Here is an 18,479-nt window from a genome sequence, read left to right as displayed (position 1 = left end):
TTGGTTTGAAATTTTTTTTTTACCAATTGTTTTCTCTGAACAGTACTTGAGCCCCTATACAATGGAATAAGAACTTTACATGTGTCAAACAGTTGGCTTTTTTATCATGATGTGCCTTTTGTCGTTGTTAAAATCTGCCCAAATTGGGCCAAATTACAAATCTTTGAAAAATCAGTTTGCACAGTCTCAGTAAAGACTTCCTAGATTTTAGCTGCTAAACTCTGTGAAGAATCTGTCCACACATGACATGTTCCATCTTGAGGCTGCAGTTGCAGCGCTGGGCTGCTGCAGGCGGAACTGGGGCTGTGCCTCTAAACTGAGAGCAAAGAGGATCTCTATCCTGTAATCTCAATGGCCTCCAGCTGGGCCCAGGAGGAGGAATCTGCCTGATTCAAATGTGGAGGGGGCAAGGAGTCAGGTAGGGATAGGGAAATAGGGGCAAGGAATATGGGAGGGAGGAGACTGAAGGAAGAAGGGGCGAAGGAAACTAGGACTGGTGTGGGAGACTGGGATTGACTAGGAAAGGAGACTAGGACTGTGAACCATTGGGTTGGGGAGAAGAAGTTGAGAGAGGAGACAGATCTGATGATGAACTGAGGTGCAGGGGAAGAATTGAAACTGGCTGGGAATAGAGACTCGGACAGAGCTGATGGGTTGGGGAAACAGAACACTGAGATTGGATGAAGAGCCCAATAAAGGAGATTGGGATTAGGAGTCACTGTGAGCAAGGAAAATGAGTGAAAGGGACAGGCAGTGGAGACCAATGTGGAAGAGAGAGAGACCGGTTGGATAAGGAGCCAGGGGGTGGGATGGGGACTGGGAATGGCTGAGCAAGGAAATTGGGACTGGGACATGTTGGAGATTATGGGGCAGAAGGGGTCAAGCTTGGAGGAAGTGGGCAGAAGTCTGTGCCCACTTGAGAACTCCCCCCATCTGAGCAGAAATAGAACCCAAGGTTCCTGAATCTCTCTGACCATTCTCTGCTGTAAGCAAATGTCTGTGACATACCCACTGGCTAAGTGTCCCATCCCCCTTAGTGCTTGTTCCTCATAAAAGCTAACAACCTTCTCCTGCCATCAATTATTTCATTAAGTCAAGTGGCAGAGGTCTTTGTGGTGGATCTAAAAGCTCCATCCCTACTGATAAACCCTGCAGGTGTCAATATGATGCCACATGATGAAATTTCAGGGTTTTATTTTTTCATTTTTTGCTTAAAAAAAAAAAAAAAAAGCCGTAGGAAGTTACACACAAACAGTCTGTGTTAAAAGAGCGTTAAGGTTGCAAAGTTGAGCACTACAAGTCATATTTTACAGAAGCTTGAAGGTAAGGGGGGAATTCCTTCCTAACTCCAAATTTGTCATTCATTTAATCCCCTTTATACCCAAGATACCACCGATGCCTAAGTAAGTGGCCATTCTTCTTTAAGTGCTGATCCCTATGTGTATTGCGGTGTGGGTGTGTGAACATGGCAGGAGTCAGAGAATTTTTGCAAGCAGTGTTCATTGGGTCTGCTCTTGTGCCCTTGCCTTCCTCAGGCATCCAACTGACAGGATAAAGAGTGGAGCAGACAACTGCTTCTCCAATTCCTTACACCTGCATGGCTTGGGTCGGAACTTCGAGCGTCCAGAGCTTTTCTTTGATTTCTTGAATCTGTAACTATTTCAGAGTTTCCCTTTAGTGCCTTTTGTTCATAGTTCTTTGTAGTTTAGTTTTTTTAGCTTTTTAGCAAAGTTTTCTAGTTGAATATATTCTTCCCCTCAAAGACCCCTCCTCCCCCAAAATAACTTTTTACAGATACTGCAGTGTGCCCCGAACTCCAGCCTTCAATAGTTGTGTGTCCTGCCCCATTCCTGCTTGGTCAGTGGCGATCACCAGTGCTGTTTGTACAGCCTCAAGGAGGCATGTGTTGCCGCTAGGTGTAATGTATGCCACGTTTTCCTGGCTATACCTGTGAGGTGAGGGAACTCCGTCTTAGAAAATGCCTTATGGAGAAGACCCTGGGGCCACACTTGGCTTAGGCATCTCCCCCGTATATCATCCAGAGTCTAGATTGAGCACACTTCCTGTTCTTCAAGTGGTGGTCCCTGTTGTATTCCGCTGAGGGTTATGCGCCTGGAGCTGGAGCTTTTCGAAGTAGTAGCTTCTGTCGATCCGTGCATGCGCCCTTGTATTGCCTCGTGATTTTACCTGAGGCGATAAAGGGTGGGGCGGACTGACCTCATCTTCAGTTCCTTCTCACTGCTACATGGTCAAAGTTGGAGCTTCTACCTTCTCTCTCATCCTTCATGGTGCACTTTCCAGCAAAACTGTTTTTATTCTTGTATCTAGTTCAGATTTTACTGATTTTTTTTTATTTTATTTTATTTATTTTTTTTGTCGTAGTAGTTTCTGTTCACAGTAATTTTTGTAGGATTAAGGACTTTGGCATGCTGCTTTGGTGGCTTCCTGCCACCCCCTTGTCCCCCAGCACCCATGTATGGGTACTGGATTATGCCAAAGACACCAGGATTCACAGTCTGCACTTCCTGCCCTTGTTTGGTTTTGCTCAGCTAAGAACACCTACACTGTCTATACTGCTTTGTGGGGGAGCCCACATCACATCCAGGTGCAGTATCTGTCTCTCCTTCGCTGTCCTTACCTGGGAAGGCTGGGCCCTAATCCTTAAGAAGCACCTTGTGGAGGTTCCCATGGGGCCGCAGTCGGATCCTGGCTGGGGAATGGGGGGGTGGGTTCATGAGCCAGAGCAGTCCAAGAGTGCACTTCCTACCACAGTGTCCCATTCCAGACCTGCCAGAACCAGAGCAATGGACCCCACGCTGGGGCCTAGCCATGAAACATGGAAGCATGCGCATAAGAATGACAGTACGTCTTCCTTCAGATTCAGGAAAGAGGCAGCACCATTTACGAGTTCTGGCCATGGAGGCGGGGGCATGTTCCAAGGCTCACAAAAGCAAGAAGAATCATAGAATTGTAGCACTTGAAGGAACCTCAAAAGGTCATCTAGTCCAGTCCCCTACACTCATGGCAGTACTAAGTATTATCTAGACCAGTGGTCGGCAACCTATGGCACGCGTGCCAAAGGCGACAAGCAAACTGATTTTCAGTGGTACTCACACTGCTCTGGTCCTGGCCACCAATCCGGGGGGCTCTGCATTTTAATTTAATTTTAAATGAAGCTTCTTAAACGTTCTAAAAGACTTATTTACTTTACATACAATAATAGTTTAGTTATGTATTATAGACTTATAGAAAGAGACCTTCTAAAAATGTTCAAATGTATTACTGGCATGTGAAACCTTAAATTAGAGTGAATAAATGAAGACTCGGCACACCCCTTCTGAAAGGTTGCCTGATCTAGACCATCCCTGACAGGTGTTTGTCTAGCCTGCTCTGAAAAATCTCCATTGATGAAAATTCCACAACCTCCTTGGGCAATTTATTCCAGTATTTAACCACCATGACAGTTAGTTAAGAAGTTTTTCTTACTTTTTGCAAGTGTTATACTGTTGACTTATATTTAGCTTGTGATCCACTGTGGCCCCCCAGATCCCTTTCTGAAGTAGTCCTTCCTAGACAGTCATTTCCTATTTTATATGTGTGCAACTGATTGTTTGTACAGGCCTCCATTTCCTCTGAGTCTGAGGATTGAGACACTATGTATGCTGTTCCAGAGGTATGCTTAGCAGAGGGTTTTGACGGCATCGTCTTGCTCTACCCAAGAGGTGCAAGACAGTTGGACCCATCTACTTGACATCTTGCATGCATCATTACCGGTCAGAGTTGTCTTACTGATCAACGATGCCATTCTCTAACTGGCATGCACCATATGGCATATCTTAACCATGTGCATCCTTACGCCAAAGGGAGTGGAGAGAGGTACTGTGTCCACCCCAAGGAATCTGAGTTTCTGTTCTCCCACCCTCCGCCTAATTCCTTGGTGAGCCAGTCTGCTATGGAGATGGCAGGGCAGCAGCATCCATGCTCCACCCCCTCTGACAAGGAGGGCAAAAGGTTAGACCTGATGGTTAGAAAGGTCTTTTCCTCAGCCAGCCTCCAGTTCCATATCTTGAACTACATAGTAATGATGGCCAAATACAACTTTTTGAACTATGGGCAGATGGCGGGTTTTGCAGATAAACGATCTCAGAAAGATTGTACCCATTTCCAGGCTATTTTGGAGGAGGTCAAGTTGGTCTCCAGGACCATACTTCAGGCTGCAGTTGATTACGTAAACAATGGCGACTCGAATCATCATGAGAGGAAATCCTGTTTACATTCCTCAGGCTTCCTTAGAGTTTCAGAGCACAACTGAGGAACTTCCTTATTTGATGAATCACACCTCTTCAACCAGAAGATGGATGATTTTTTAGTCACTGAAGGACTCTAGAACCACCTTATGATCCAGCACCGAAACTAAACATTTTACCATCCACTACCTACACAATGCTATTGAACTCCCCAATTGTACTACCAATGAGCCTATGAATCTCCGCAGAAGCACCCAAAAATCCACGTCTTGTCCACCTGATCCGCCAGTGCAGCCCACCACACAGCACACCTAATCTTTATGTAAGCATTATTTCTGAGTACATCCCAATACTCTTGTTGACCACTCGCTTTGAAGGCTGTATAAAACTTTCTACCAGCATGGAGCGCGATAACGGAGAAGTGGGTTCTGTGACACTTCCAGTACAGGACTCACCACTGCTCCACAAGTCTTCACAATTTTTTTTTTTCCATGATAGCAGCTTACCTCCAACAGCAAGGCGTCCTCATTTACCCTTACTTGGTCAACTGGCTACTGGCAGCGGAATCCAGAAAGGAAGCTCAGGAATCAATATCCCTACTCCTTTTACTCCTCTCTTCCCTAGGGGTGAGTGAACATTGAAAAACTAAATTTTAACCCCACAAGGTCCCTGGAGTTCATCAGCAAATGCATCAATGCAGCCTCCAGATGTGCTTACCTGCTGAAAGACACGTTGGAGTCTACTGGACCTGATTTGCTTCGGTGTCATCCAACCCCTCAGTCTCAGCCAGAACTGTTCTTTCCCTCCTCAGCCACAGGGCAGCATGTACGTATGTCACAGCGTTTGTTTGCCTGCGCTTCTGCTTCCTATAACTATGGCTGCAACCAACCCCTGGATGCCATTCTCACCATCCCACCAGAGATCATCACTTCCCTCCGATAGTGGACAGACCCATTCCAAGTCTGCTTCAGAATGCCCTTCCTCCCATCCTCACCGAGCATGTCTGTCCTAACAGATTGATGGCTGTGGAGCACATATTGGATATTGCATGATGCAAGGAGATTGGACCACTTGAGAAGCCAGGATGCACATCAGTATGCTGGAACTCTGAGCAGTGCTCAAGACATGCCTCACACTTTTGCTGTCCATCCATTCTTGTCATGTTCTCATCATGTCGGACAACACCACTATGGTTTACTACATAAGCAAGCAAGCAGGCACAAGTTCCCCAGCACTGTGTGTGGAAGCCATGTGCCTCTGGAAATGCTGCATTGTACACTGTATCCTCTTGTCAATGGCCTACCTACCAGGGACGCAGAATGCCAGTGCTCTCAGCAGGAACTTGACAACCAACCATGAATGAGAACTGCATGACACGGTAATAGCAGATGTTTTTGGTCAATGGGGAACTCCAATCAAGGACCTCTTTGCATCTCACACCAATGCCATGTACATTCAGTACTGCTCAAGGGGAGCACTCTGTCCATTTGCAGGGTGATGCACTGGTTGTCACCTAGTTGGACTGGGTCAACTGTGTCTTCCCTCTCCTACCACTTGGGCCATCCATTCTTCAAAAACTCTGAAGGGAGAGGGTGATCAGTGATCCTGATTGCTCCATTTTGGCCTGAATTGGTTTCCTCTGCTTCTCCACATTTCAAAACATCTTCCATTCCTGCTCCTGATGTTCCCGGAACTGCTCACACAATACAATGGCAGACTCCCCGATCCATAGACGCTTCACTTGACAGACTGGTTTTTGCATGGACACCTCTGCTAGCATGACAGTGTTCATTGGCAATACGAGAGGTCCTCTCCAATATCAGGAAGGACTCCACAAGATGATCCTGCTGGGCTAAGTGGGCACATTTCATATCCTGGGCCCAACAGAAACGAGGCTGTTGGCATCCCAATGTTCTTGGACTATTTTCTCTATCTAAAGGCATTAGGACTTGCTCTCTACTCCGTCAGGGTGCACTCAGCAGCTATTAGTGCTTCCCACCCTCTGGTGGAGGGTCATTCTGTTTTTACCCACCCTTTGACTGCCTGGTGACTGAGCACTGAGGAAAAAAAATGAATCTAACTATCCACTAAATGCTGGAAATGCACAAAGTAAATTGAGAGACAAGATAAATGTTTTATCTCTAATCTATATTGTAGTAATCTTAGTTTTACTCCTAGGGGAATTCTGCACCACGGCGCATGCACAGAATGTATGTCCCCTGCAAATTTCTTTGCTTCCCTGCAGACAAATGACTTTCTAGTGGGGAAGCAAAGGGAAGCCACAAGTGGTCATGTGACCCTCCCCAGAAGTATGGTTTGGGTGACCATGGTAGCCAGCAAAGAGGGGAAGCAGGCAAGATGGGGGAAGACCCAGCTGGTGGTTTCTACCCCGTGCCAGGCTCAGATTCTTGTCTTGGGTGGGCTGGGGAGGACAAGACTTCCTCTTCCCCTGCATGGCATCCAGGGCTGGGTGAGATCTACCCTCAGATTTCTCCCCCAGCTATAGGAAGCTCTGCGAACTCCTCCCGGCACTTCCTGCACCCATCCAAACCCCCTCATACCCAGACCCTCCTCCTGCACCCAGAAAACCCCGTCCCTCCCCATGAGCCCCACTCCCCATGCACCTGGACCCACCCTATTGAGCCCCACTTCCCCCATCGTGCATCTGACGAAGTGGGTATTCACCCACGAAAGCTCATGCTCCAAAACGTCTGTTAGTCTATAAGGTGCCACAGGATTCTCTGCTGCTTTTACAGATCCAGACTAACACGGCTACCCCTCTGATATGCTGAGATCAGACAGTCGCTGCACACGCACGCGCTCCCACGCGGCCCTCAGACGCGTAACGCGCGAAGAAGCCATACCCCCCCCCCCCGCTGATCATCTCCCAACGCCCCCCAGCAGAGTCCCATTACCATTGCATCCGGAATCCCCCAACAAGCCCCTGTGCTGATCGCACCTGGATCCCCCACTGAGCCACCCGCACCCAGATTGCCCCACACAGAACTCTCTCAACCCACAACTGGATCCCCCCATACTAAGCCCCTCCACACTTGGATCCTGCTTTGCTGAGCCTGCCTGTCCATGCCTGGTACACTTGGCATGGTGCGGCAGGGCCTTGGGGTGTTTCTGGGGCAGGCCTGTCCTTGCGCCATGTCAGGGTTGGGTGCAGCCTCACTGCTGAGTCTGTGTCCCGGGAGGAGCTGCACAATGATCTCTCACCTCTGTGCAGCCATTGGCCTGTGCTCCCCAATGCTGTGCTGGAGCCTCCACATTTATTTGACAAATAAAATATGCAGAATTTTAAAATATTCTGTGTAGAACAATTTTTTTATTTTTGGCTCAGAATGCCCTCAGGAGTATTAGTTGTTGCAGTGTGAAAACAGTAGGTCCACAATTTTCAGATTTATATGTGATTTTTTTCTTCACTTAGCAATGTCCTTTTAATTGTTTTAAATGTACTTTGATTCTGTTCTGAACTATTTCTGGTTCAGAATGACCCATATTAAGACTGTAGAATCTTAAGCAGCTAGATTTTTAGCGAAGTCAGGAAATGTAAAGGTTAATGAAGTGATAATTTATCGCAGTATTGCACAAAATGAATATTTTATGCTCTATACTTTACAACGGTAAAAGGAATGTATTAAAGTAATTAACTAAAAAAATGCATAAAAACAATTTGTGTAATGTCTGAATTAACACTGCTGTTGGAACCTTAAATTTTGTATTTCCTTACTTACAGGGAGGGTGGGGGGGAGATGAGGAAGAGAGAGATTCAAAAGCTCTTCGGTTTTTGGAGTTGGTAAGCTGTTTGTTGTATAGGTTATACAGCTTGCAGAGCTTACGAAATTTACCAGTGGAACTTTGTCCTTGAACTGTGTATTTCAGATTTAGTGTGTGCATATAGATCTGAGCAAATCTTCAGCAGAATGTTCTTGGTATGCAGTTTTTGAACACTTTCTTACTTTAAATCAACTTTTTTCCAACAAAACAAGGGCAATATAACAAAACAAAACAAAATTAGTTGAAATTTTTTTTTATATTCCCATAACTCAAAATAATTGAACAGATTTGACTCAGACTTAAAGAAAGAAAGAGGGGGAAAAAAGCCACGTGGACTAAGTATAGAAAATCTCACCTGAAAAGAGAGAAGGGTTATCACATTATAAGGAAGTGAAAGCAGAGTTATAATGTAAATTGTTTTGCAACCTTAACTGTACCCTCAATCACTGGTATTCTGTGATTCCATACTCACCGACTTCAATCCTTATTACAGAATAGTACTGCAGAATCTCAGCTTTATTTTAAACAGTATATCTAGACTTTAAGATTTTGAAGAGGAGCCTGAAAACATGCAGTGGTATCTTCCTCCTGAGACTGTAGAGAGCCTGAAAAAATAGCTGTAAGATGAATTTGTAGTGGACTTTATGCTATGGTGTATAGAATAGAGTGGTTGCTGCCTGCAACTGCTATCATGTACACTGGATTAAGCTTGTCTTCTGGTGAAAGTGTTGTAGTTGGGACAGAAACTGGCACTAAAAACAGTGGAATATAGTAGGAAAATTTCTGGTACTAGATGTTGATGGAGTAGGGATGTAAATAGATGCTGCAGTTGGAAAAAAGAGTCAGAGTCCTGGTGTTTCAGTTAGTGAGTAATTGCTACTATTCTGGGTGACTATTTCATGAAGACAACAATTTGTGAACATTTGGCATTCTTCTGAAGGAGTGAGAGAGATGACTAATGTGTATTTGTAGTCTAAAATATGAGTATTTTGTAATGGGAAGGAATGGAATCAGCAGGGTGGTATGTTTGTGATGCTCTGTCGGAATATATAGCGCTCTGGTCGTCTGTAGTTGTGTGTGTTCGTAGATTCACGTTGGGCGTGTGTTGAAAATGATGGCAGGAAAGGTAAAGTTGTGTGGCATGCTCAATTTTCAGTTGCTTTTACTTACATTATGAACCTTATTTCTTCAAATATCAAAAGCTCTTAACAATAAAAATCAAGGTAGGCTTATGGTCTTTGAAACCATTTTTGAACTATGTGATGAAGTTTTTTTTAAAAAAAATGCATTCTTGTTTCAAAATGTGTCACTTTTTCACTATTACCTACCCAAATGGCTCAACTAATGTCTGAGACTTTAAAAAAAAAAATCCATTCAATCAGAGAAACAGCATAGCAATTTTCAGTCCAAAAGTACTGTTGAATTGCAATATATTTAGAATGAAACATGGTTATTGTTTCTACAGAGTCGCCAATACAACCTTTGCAATTTTTAACTCACTTAGGATAAATGTTTAGAATTGTGAGAAGTCTTCTTCGAATCAGTCATAAAATACTTCATTATGACAACATATAATTACTTTTACATTTTAAGAAAATACTTTGGCTAAGTAAACTGACAATTTTGTTTGTGCGGAAATACTGTTTTACAGACACCAGGCTTGAGAGCTCGTCCTGGGAGCCTGCAGTGGTTTGCCGAGAAGTGTATTGCAACTAACCAGGTACATCTATTGCATGATGTCTCCTGTCTGTTTGTGATTAATACTTGAATGGTAATACTTCAAAACTTATTTGTGTATTTCATGCATATCACAATTTACAGTAATGATGTAAATTGATACTTTATATTTAGTGAAAAAATATATACAGTCTTATATTTACATTTCCAAATTTTTGGACTGAACATGCGTGTATATACATATTTGTGAGCTGCATATGTGATTATACATATAAAAATTAAATTAAGCCAAAGTCTGATGTACAGATATTTTATATTATATAACTTTTTTTTTTGTTCTCCCTCCCTCCCTCCCCTCCAAGATGGAAACTTTAGAAAATATGGTGGAAATGACTCAAAAACTATTTGAGTGTGATAGAGATGAGATGTACTACTACCTCCTAAAATTATGCAGTAAGTTAACTGAAAACCTTTTCTTTTGCTCTGTTAGAAACTGTTATTCCAGTGATAGCTTTGTGGGCATTTTAATTGTTTTAATAGTGGAAGCCTTAAACTGTGTAATGGGAACAAAATGTAAGTTTTTGAACTGGTTTTGGATTTTCAATTAACCAATTAAAACTATATTTCTCAAAAGGACCATTCTCGGTGTTGATAGTAATGATGAGTAGCACAGCTCTTGATAGGAATTTTCTGACTTAGGTTTGCTTCACAGTCTACCAATTCTGTTTAGGCTACTCAGACAGTAAACTCTGCATTTTTGCAATGAATTTCTTCTCTGAAACCCGGAAACTTTTCCTTTGATCCTTAACATAATCTTGTGTCGCAGATCATGGAGAGACTTTTTTCCTGGCTTTTGAGGTAGCCTGAAAAGTGCCTTTTGTCCTTACTTTCACTGAACCATTTGCTTTGTCATCTCTCCTAGTTTCTTTTTACATTCAAAGAAAATACCAATGTTGCCATGTTTCAAAACTCTTATTCTACTTCATTTGTCTGAAGTTACATCCATAGTTGTAGCCAAAGATAGAACCCATAAAACTTAAAACTTGTTGGCGTTTAAATTTTTCAATTTATTCCATGTTTATAAATCAAGTAAAATACTTGAGAAACGCCTTAGGTTTTATTTATCATGGATTCTATGTATTTGTAACATGCTCCAAAGTTTTACCCATAACTTGTTTGTTGCTGTGGCTGTGATTTGTGCTTTTGGATGAGTGTTTTGTTGTAGAGACTTTTTTGGGTGGGAGGGAAGGGAAAATGGTTTCAAATATAGAATTAGTTATGTGATCGCTCTAACCATTTAATTTTGGGGCCACTTTCTGTAGCAGAGATTAGATTCCCATTTTCTTTATATTTCACAGCATTCATAAAAATTAGCCAGAAATATGTAGACTGCCGCAAGCAATTATAACTGGGTGAGATCCATTCCACTCATAAAGTGGTTCAGGCTCTGTATGGGTGTGTTGGGAAGGATAAAATACAACTCTCTACTGCAACCCAGGGCTAGGGTTGCTGCAGAAACCTGCCTGCCAGAGATTTCTAGCCATGAGCCATAATAGCCATTGCACTTCCACTGTAACTGTTGCTGAGTTTACTGTGTCCACTGGATCTGCAGACCCTGTGTTACTCCACCTTCATGCCCAACTATGTGGGATCAGCCTGGAGACCATTTCTATAACACACATGGGTGTAGAGCCACTCCACCAGCATAGCCTCCACACAGTAACTATGTAGGGCTTCAGTGATGAAGAAGGCCTCGTACTGACCCTCCGTCCCATGAGTAAATTTTATCCAGTGTGATTGGTCTGTATACCAGTTGGTCAATTTACTACCTTTTGGTTTTAAAATAATTTGAAGAGGGAAAACCTCTGCTAATTTCTGTTACAATTCTTTGTAGTTGGTATTGTATGAAGATTCTGTAGCTAGATTTGTTTGGTTGAAAGGTTATAAAAATTTCCATTATCCCCTAAACAGTCTGTGCCCTGAGCACCCTTCCTGAACCCCAACCCCCACTGTACCCCAACTCCCTGCCCTGAGCCCACTGCTGCATCCCACACCCCTCCTGGACCCTGAGCCCCCTGCCTGCACCCCAACCCCCTGCTGCACCTCATCTCCCTGCCATGAGCCCCCACCACATCCCTCATGCACCCTCTGGGTGCAGGGAGGCAGTGGGAGTTGGGGTGGGGACTTCAGGGAAGGGGTGGGAAAAGGCGGGGCCTCATGGAAGGGGTGGAGTGGGGACAGAGCCGGAGGCAGCGAGGGGTGTATGTGTCAGTGATGCGGCCCTCAGGCCAATGAACTAGCCCTCATGGTCATTTGAGTTTGAGACCCATGTTGTAAAGGCGCGGAACTCACCCCTGTGGCACCTCCTGCAGGTTGTCTCTAGTAATTAACTCGTCCAGCCTCCGGAGCACCCTCTGCAGGCCAGTGTCCCTCCCAGGACGCAGTGCCTCTTGTCTTTGGGCGCTGCCCCCTGGCAATACCTCCACAGTCTTAGGGTCTCCCCACCCAGGTGAACCCCCAATCTTCTATCCCCAGCCTGCCTCAGTCATGGGCTACTGCCAGTCACCAACTAGCCTCCTTTCCCTGGGGTAGACTGCAGTATAAGCACTCATCACTGGCAAGGAGGGTTTGGACCTGCTGCCGCTGCCTACCCGTGGGCTTCCCTCTGCAACCCCCAGTACCCGTTGGTCTTCTGCTAGGCCACAGCCTGGGGCTTTCCAAGCTGGAGTCTCCCCAGCTCCTCTGCCTTTCTCCAGCCCTGTTTCACTCAGGTACTCTGCCCAGGTCCTTGCAGCCAGGTCCATCTCCCTCTACAGCTAGAGAGAAACTGCTGAGCTCCTGGTTCCCAGCCTCCTATATAGGGCCAGCTGAGGCCTGATAGGGGCGTGGCCCAGTTGTGGCTGCTTCCCCAATCAGCCTGTTAGCTGTTTTCCCTGCCACAGCCCTCTCCCAGGGCTGTTTTAAGCCCTTTAGGGCAGGAGTGGGTTAACCATCCCCCTACAATATTCTTGCTACAACTTTTGTAAGATGTAGTATTGATAATTTCTTAATAATTTCTCTGAAACAAGATTTTCAGGAATTATTTATCTTAACATTGATTTTGCTATTCCATGCAGGAAAGATTATCATTTCCAGAAATTATACCATATACTTTCAAAAATGCTGCTTATTCTGGTTATCTGGAAGCTTGGGGTACCTGTTTTTCATATTCTATAGATACTGAACAATGTGTTGTATTAGGACATTAGAAAGTATTATAAAAATCAGCAAAAAACTTCAAGAAAGGTCAAATAAAATCTATTGGCATGGATATTTATCAAGAAACTTTTACAACACTTAGTTCTAATTGTGCAAGGGAAAACTTATCATTAAAGCCTGAAGTAGTATGACACATTTTTTAACAAATATGCAGGGTTCCCCCCCCCCTCCCCAGAATGTAATCTACATCTTAACAATTCTGTATGCCAAAGAATATTTAGCCCAGAGCAATCCAGTGACTTCAAAGCACAAACATCTGAGAAGATAACCACAATATATCCTTTTATTATTAGAACTAGAGATGGTGAGTTATTATTCAGATTAAGTAGTGCTTTTTCTGCAAACTATTAGAAAACTGCCTTTTCACATCATAGAGCAAGAACATAGGATGTTTCCTGTCCTGATTAAACTTCATGCAAGCAGAAGACATGAATAATGCAACAAAAAATGGCTGAAAACCTATCTTTCCTTCATGCCTTTAATACCTTTCATTTTCTCAGCAGCCTCAAAAAGCTTTAAAACCAACCTATATTTGTATCTCCATTCTGGCTTTATAAATGTTGGTTCACCATAATAAAACAACTGGGCCTAAAATATAATCTTGCTTCACTAGGAGGTAGTCCTCCTACTTCCGAACAAGCAACCTGTCCCCTCCAACAGTTACTCGGTCTGACAGCATGTCTGCTGAGAGTAGAAATCTAAACAGATATAATTTATCAAACTCTGCCACACAAATGCTTCAGTCTGCAAGAAAAGTCGCAACAAATTCCATCTACTCAAATAAATGGAAAAGTTTTGCAGCATTCTGTCACCATAAAAGACAAAAACTATGTACTTGCCTGCTTTCAACCATTTAAGACTAAGTTTCAAAACTGTTCCACACAGGAGTATAATTGAGAGTTCTCATGGAATACCTAGGCCATAATTCTGTTTCTGCTTTCAAATTTTAAGCGAGCAAAATTGATAGCCTTCAATCGAATCTAAAATGTGATCCTGGGTATAAAAAACTAACCCATAATTATGTAGAACCAAGAGAGGACAAAGCTGTTAGATGTTTAAGAAATCTTTTTATCTGAACTTCTGAAATAATCTAGCCCATAAATTTTATCTTCAGCTTTTGACAATTTCAAATAACAAATATGTGTATGTAAGACATTCAAAATCAAAGATGCTTTTGCCGCTGAGTAATCCCTCTCTTGGCTCATGAGACTATATCGCCTTTATTGGGAGATGAAAGTTGCTTGGAACCATGAGCTCACCAGAAGTTGATCCTGAAGGAGGAGGCTGTTCTAATTTGTGGTGTTCAAGCTGAGGGACCGCAGAGAGTTCTAGGGCATCTGCCTCAGGTTTTATATCCTGGAAAAATGCATGCAGGTTACCTTTTATCCAGAAGAGGGAATTAATCTAAAAACACACCATATCCTGGTCAAATACTCCTCTTTGAACGTCCCTACCAGTTGGCAGGTAACCCCCAAAGACTGACATTGACAAGAAGTTGACATCAGGAAGTTGACTCTGTCTCTGAAGACTAGTACTGCATCTCCCCAGATGCAAGGAAAATGGCACAAAGAGGCAGAAATGACCTTTCTTTGTGGGAGAACTAGACATCAGCCTTCCAGGGAGAAAAACACTTAAGGGCTAGTGATGCTGGATTGGCCTCAAGCTTGGTGCTGAAGAAACAGGGCTTCGCACCAGACTTGATGTTGGCTGCAGTGCTGGTGTCCATGTTGGCACCATCTACAGAATTGCTTATGGCACTTAATGTTTCTTTAATGGAGGAGTCTACCAAGGATGTCATTGGCTGATACAGAGACCTTTTTTGACACTGGTACAAGATTCCCATATATGTCAGTTCTGTCCCTTGATGAGGCCTATTCATCATCCTTTTCAACAGGTTATACCTTCTCACTGATGTACAGCAGGGAGCCTTCTCCCCTGTGATCAGAAAGCAATCCTACGGAGCAGACCAGAGGAGACCTTCACATGGATAGCAGTGACTTGGCCAACCCCAACAAATCTAGCCATATCAGTATCGTGTGCCACTGTGACCCTACTGGAGTTACTGGGGTACACCATCTCACATCTCCAGGAGCCAGTCGCATTACCACTATGCTAGGAAGCAGTCATTTGTGCCATCTTTAGACCTCCAACACGTGACAGAGAGGAGCAGGAACAGGGAGGTGAGAAGGAAAGGGCACCAGAACAGGAGTATCACCACATCTCTTCCTATCTCTGCATCTTCGATTCCTTTGCCCGATGACTTCAGTGCATTCCAAGAACTGTTTACCAAAATTGCTTGTTACAATTTCTGTTCTTCAAATAATGTCCCTCTTTGGTGCTCTACTTCAGGTGCATATGTGCTTCTCAAGCCCTTGATCAGAGATTTTCCATTAGTAGGGTCTGGTCGGCACATGCATGCGCTCTATATAACCTTGTGCTGAGGTCTGAGAGCATATAGGGCGCTCCTCAGTTCCTTCTGTACTGCCTCTTCCTGAGATGGAGCTCTAGTATGTCCACCTGATGTGTGCTTCAACATGTGTTGCAGTTTAGTTAGTGTAGTAGTATTTGTTGTTTAGTATTGAATTAGTTAGATAGTTTGGGAAATTCCAGTTTTTTCCTCTTCCCTCTTTTTCTCATCCATTTTTTCCTAAGGAGCATATTTAGCCTGGCAGGGCATGCCTAGCTCTTCAGGTTTCAAACACGGTCTTTTTTGTTGGCGGTGACAGCGACTGTAGGTGTATCCATTGCATGGGAAAGTCCCATATCTCCCAAAAGAGTAACGTTTGCCTGACTCTAAAATCTAGAACTCGGAAGAATCAAGAGACCAAACTGAAGCTGCTGCTGATGGAGTGCTCCCTTTGACCTGCTTCTGAGTCAGGTCAGGGAGATTGGTCCCCGTCCTCCTGACATCTGTCTCAGGACAGATCCAGTGACCCTTCAGCTAAGGTCATGCCTAAGAAGGGGAAGATCTTGGAGGATCTTGGAGGACTCAGAGAAGGCTCTGAAGAAAAGCTGTGTCTTCCACCACAAGGAGACAACTCAAGCAGTCCTGAACTCCTGCTAGTTTTTTACTTGGTACCATGGAGGCAAAAGACTCTTCCTCTGGTACCAATGGAGCAGGGAGATCTCAAAGCACTTTGGAGAAACAGCGGTGGCAGGGCCCTGGTACCGTTCACCTCCAAATCAGCACCGTCCATTTCAGACTCACCAATGGTACCTTGCCTGTCTCCATCAGTACTGACAAAATCAAAGCTCACACTTCAGCTCCAGTGCCCATGCACTCCAAACCAATGGTACTGCCCAAGTCAACTGCAGTGTCGGTACCAATCCACTTCATATCGTAGGAATTCCATTACTCCAGGGACTTGTTAGTGTGAGATGACCCAGAGTCTCCTCTGCTTATGGGAACCGAATGACCCTCTGATACCAAGAATCTGCTGTCTGGATTACCATTGCAAAATTCTCTGCCCTTTTCTACTGGGGCACCTGCACTGGAGGACGTTGAGGCAGAGTCTACTCATCATCAGTACAGGGTTCCCCTCCTCATCAGTACAGAAACCCATACTTTGTCAAAGACCCGTAGCCATGTCAGGGATGGTGGGTCCTGGGTACCACCCCCTGTCCTGTATGTGCTTCACCAATGGCCATGCTGAGATCCTCAGGCAGCATATTGGGAGCAATTTGCCAGACCTCCCTCTCCATTACATCAGGAAACTAGGGGGTTACAGTCTCCTCCACCAAACCTCCAGCATGAGGAGACTTTTGAGGAACAAGAGACTTGGGCAGACAGAGAGGCCACCCCTCAAACCTCTAATTCATCTGCGAATGAAGCAGTTATGGCTCCTTCACTACCATTGATGGCTGATAACTTTTATCAGTGCCACGACCGTGTGAATGAGATGGCGGATGCTCGCCAGATAACTTTTGAGGAGTTTAAAGACTCAAGTCACAGGCTTCTGGACATTTTACATCCTCTGCTGCTACGAGTTGAACTCTTGGGGGCATGATGTCCAGATTCAAAGAGCTGTTGCCACAGGCATCCTAAGTCAAATTCTTAGCTCTAGTCAGGGAAGGGAGAGTGGTGGCAAAAGCATCCCTTCAGGCAGCTTTAGACGTAGCGGACTCTGCGACTCAAACCATGACTTCCACTGTGATCATGAGAAGAAGCGCATGGCTTCAGGCCTCGGTCCTCCCCTACAAGGTCCAGCAGACTATGCAGGACCTCCCTTTCGAGGACACATTGCTCTTTTCAGAGCAAACAGATTCAAAGCCCCACAGCTTGAATGACTCTAGGGCAGTGGTGGGCAACCTGTGGCCCATCAGGGTAATCTGCTCGTGGGCTGCCAGACAATGTGTTTACATTTGCATGGCCACCTGCAGCTCCCAGTGGCCATGGTTCACCATTCATGGGCAATGGAAGCTGCGGGAAGCGGCACAGGCCTCAGAGACTTGCTGGCTGCTGCTTCCCACAGCTCCCATTGTCCGGGAACGGCGAACCACAGCCACTGGGATCTGCAGCTGGCCATGCAAATGTAAACGAACTGTCTGGCAGCCTGCCAGTGGATTACCCTGGTAGGCTGCATGCAGCCTGCAGGTTGCCCACCACTGCTTGAGGGCCACTCTAAAATCCCTTGTGTTCCACGTCCCGGTTCCTATAAGGAAGTATTTTAAGCCCCAAACGTTGCCCTGTTTCTGCCAGCCTCAGTCAAGTAGGACTACAGTAAGAGGTGGGGCAGGAGCTGTAAGAAGAGGCCTCGTCCTCAGTCCTTGTTGACCCCAGACCTGGGTCTGCCAGACAAGCGCTGGGTTCTAAACAAACCTTTTGAGGATATACTTGAGGATGGCATACCAGGCCAGTGTGTGGATCCACCTTCCCCAATTAATGTGGACCAATTATCACACTTCTGTTGAATACGGGCCTAAATCACCTCAGACCGCGGGTGTTACGCACGATAGGACTGGGATACACCCTGCCATTCAATTCCTCCCTTCCTTCCTTTGCTCCCTCCTCCTCTTTTCCCTCCCTCCTGGACCCTTCTCACAAGCAACTTCTAATCGAGGAGGTGCAAACACTCCTGTATGTGGGAGCAGTAGAGGAGGTTCCTCCGGAGCTGGGGCAGGGGTTCTACTCCTGCTATAGCCTAATCCCAAAGGCCAGTGGTGGTTGCGACAGGTTGGATCACAGAACTCCCCATGGGAGCTGCCAAGCTGATATGCCAAGACTACTTCTGCCCCTGTTTTCCTGCCCTGTCAGTTTACAACTGCAGTGCTCTTCCTGGTTTGAGCCAAACCTGCTACAAACCCAGACCCAGGTCTGAATCACTTCTCCTAACCACTGCAGGCTTACCTGAAAGCAGCTAGCAGAAGTGTTTTTGTCTTAAACACTCAGATGCCCAACTCCCAATGAGGTCTAAACCCAAATAAATCTGTTTAACTTATCAATTATTCGCCCTCTATTACACTGATAGAGGGAGATGCACAACTGTTTGCCCACCCAGGTATTAACACATAGTC

General features: G+C 44.9%; 1 protein-coding gene across 1 annotated transcript in view; it reads left to right on the top strand.

The window, feature by feature from the left end:
• The window catches only part of LRPPRC (leucine rich pentatricopeptide repeat containing), a 163,965-nt gene that overhangs the window by 118,706 nt on the left and 26,780 nt on the right, over positions 1-18,479 (top strand). The window contains exons 26-27 of the mRNA XM_032774992.2: positions 9,682-9,750; positions 10,070-10,160. Of these exons, the coding sequence (XP_032630883.1) occupies positions 9,682-9,750; positions 10,070-10,160 (160 nt within the window). The remainder of the gene's footprint in view (positions 1-9,681; positions 9,751-10,069; positions 10,161-18,479) is intronic.

This window comes from Chelonoidis abingdonii, chromosome 3, assembly GCF_003597395.2.
Source record: "Chelonoidis abingdonii isolate Lonesome George chromosome 3, CheloAbing_2.0, whole genome shotgun sequence".
Lineage (NCBI taxonomy): Eukaryota > Metazoa > Chordata > Testudines > Testudinidae > Chelonoidis > Chelonoidis abingdonii.
This window is presented reverse-complemented; position numbering and strand designations above follow the sequence as displayed.